The sequence below is a fragment of the Aptenodytes forsteri genome, unplaced genomic scaffold, assembly GCF_000699145.1.
Source record: "Aptenodytes forsteri isolate BGI_AS27 unplaced genomic scaffold, ASM69914v1 Scaffold193, whole genome shotgun sequence".
In the NCBI taxonomy this organism is placed as follows: domain Eukaryota; kingdom Metazoa; phylum Chordata; class Aves; order Sphenisciformes; family Spheniscidae; genus Aptenodytes; species Aptenodytes forsteri.
The window spans coordinates 3,238,730-3,240,725 of record NW_008795405.1 but is presented as its reverse complement, the minus strand read 5'-3'; the positions used below and the strand labels follow the sequence as shown (position 1 = coordinate 3,240,725).

Genomic DNA, 1,996 nt, shown 5'->3' with positions numbered 1-1,996 from the left:
ACTGAACCCACTTGCTGAAGGTTTGATTTTCTCATTACTTCCAGCCCAGGAGCAGCTCCAATGAATCTATACCAAGTGCTGTGCCAGCAGCTTGCAGGTGGCTGGGCTTTAAAGTCCAGCTGGGACTTGTGTGACAGAGAAATGTAGCGTCAGAGAAAGCACAGGTTCAGACGTCCACTGATGCATTGTGTTCTCAGTGGCTGCGTTGCATGTGGGGACCAGCCAGTTTTCTAGGTCCCGTGTCGGCAAGGAGAAACCCTGAGAAGGTGTAAGGGACGAGGCCCAAGTGACTGTGCTGTGAACACAGACAATGCCCCCAGGGAAAGCTCCAGAAGCCAGCCACGGGGAGGGACCCAGTGTCACTCTCCTTGACTGACTAATGTCTCAACCACTCCTGAAACCGGGGTGAGAGAAGATTCTAGAAACCTTGGACTGGGGCCAATAAATAGGGGCGCACACGAGCCTCCTTGGGGCGCTCTCCACACCAACACCCCCCATTGGCAGGTCTGACGCTGGATCCAGGACTGGTGATGTCTCTCTCTCCTGCTTCCCAGCTCTCTCTTTCTCTCTCTCTCTCCCCCCCTCCTCCTTCTTGCTCTCTGCTTTTGATGCTGCTAAGTAACACAAGGCCTACCTCAACTCCTCATAAAGCCGCTTAGCTTGTATGACATATGGATCCCCTCAGTGTTGGAAGGTCCTAAGGGATACCGACTCTCCACCCGGTGAGTGCGGGCGGGGAGAGCCGGGAAGTGACCTCTCAGCGATAAGCCGGGAGAGGTTTGAGCAGTGGCAAGCCATGGCTGCCCGGGAAATGCCGGCGCTTGACTGCCTCCCTGTGGTTGAAAAGTTAAAGGAATATAAGGCATGCCCTTCCCCACCAGGGATGGCATGGGCCTATAGTAGTTGGCACGACCCAGAAGCTGTAGCGGACAAAATCACAACCCTCATGAAAGAACAAAAGGCTCGACCGGGAAAAGGGAAAGCCACGGTGTGTGCTGTGTTGGGAGCAGCACTAGTGGCAGCCCAGAAGGAGAGGCACCTGGTTTAAGCGAACTAATGATGACATGGTTGAATGTTTGCAAGAACAAATAAAAACTCTGCAGGGTCAACTAGCCACTGACCATAATACTACTCAGTGACTCCATGTGGTCCTGTCAGATGCATTGGACCAAGAGAAAATTTTGCAGTCCGAATTAGAGGAAGGGGGACAAAAATCTCCCAACCGGACAGATCTTGTTTCTGTTCCGGATAGTGTTCTGGGATTTACAAGCTTGGCACAGATGGCCGAAAAGCAGAGCCTAAGACCTTTGTACCCAAGTAAAGAGCTAGAAATTGAACAAGAAGTATTTCACCCCAAGAATGGGGAAGTGGTGATGAGGCCAGTGATTAAAACGGAGACCACTGATGACGGCCAAGGTGGGGGAGCTCCACAAATTACCACCCAGACGGTACCGTACTCGGCAGCCGAAATGTCAAAGATCCAAGAAAAATATACCAGGTTGGCCCAAGAAACTGAAACGGAATATGTATGGAGAGTATCGCTAACTGGTGGTGACCGGGACCTGTTGTCGGAAGATGAGGCCCAGGGGTACTGGTGGCCAGGGGTTTTCCTAACTACTGATGACCCCAGGGAGCCATGGTCATTAACCCAGTGAGCTGCCTATTGGGCAGGGGGTCTAGACCCCTTGGAAAGGGGAGATTCTCTGTGTATTGAAACTCCGACCACAAACCATTTGATCGAGAGTTTGCAAAAGGCTGCTTGTCTCCAATTAATGCATGATAGGCATTTGGTCCCTCAACAACCTTCCCCGACGTTATTAATTGCTAACCCTGACAGAATGACTCCCCTAATCCGAGGTTTACCTGACTCCTTGAAACTACATGCAGTGCAACTGCAAGATCACTTGCGGGATGCACTGGCCCCATGAGGAGGGAGACAGGCAGGAGGAGGGCCCATGACTTGGTGTCGTGGTTTAACCTCAGTCGGCAACTGAGC

The 1,996-nt window shown here is 52.0% G+C and overlaps 1 protein-coding gene across 1 annotated transcript in view; it reads left to right on the top strand.

The window, feature by feature from the left end:
• Positions 1 to 209: 209 nt before the first annotated feature.
• The window catches only part of NOXRED1 (NADP dependent oxidoreductase domain containing 1), an 11,626-nt gene continuing 9,839 nt past the window's right edge, over positions 210 to 1,996 (top strand). Inside the window, 2 exon segments of the mRNA XM_009280930.2 lie at positions 210 to 268; positions 1,253 to 1,588. Of these exon segments, the coding sequence (XP_009279205.2) occupies positions 210 to 268; positions 1,253 to 1,588 (395 nt within the window).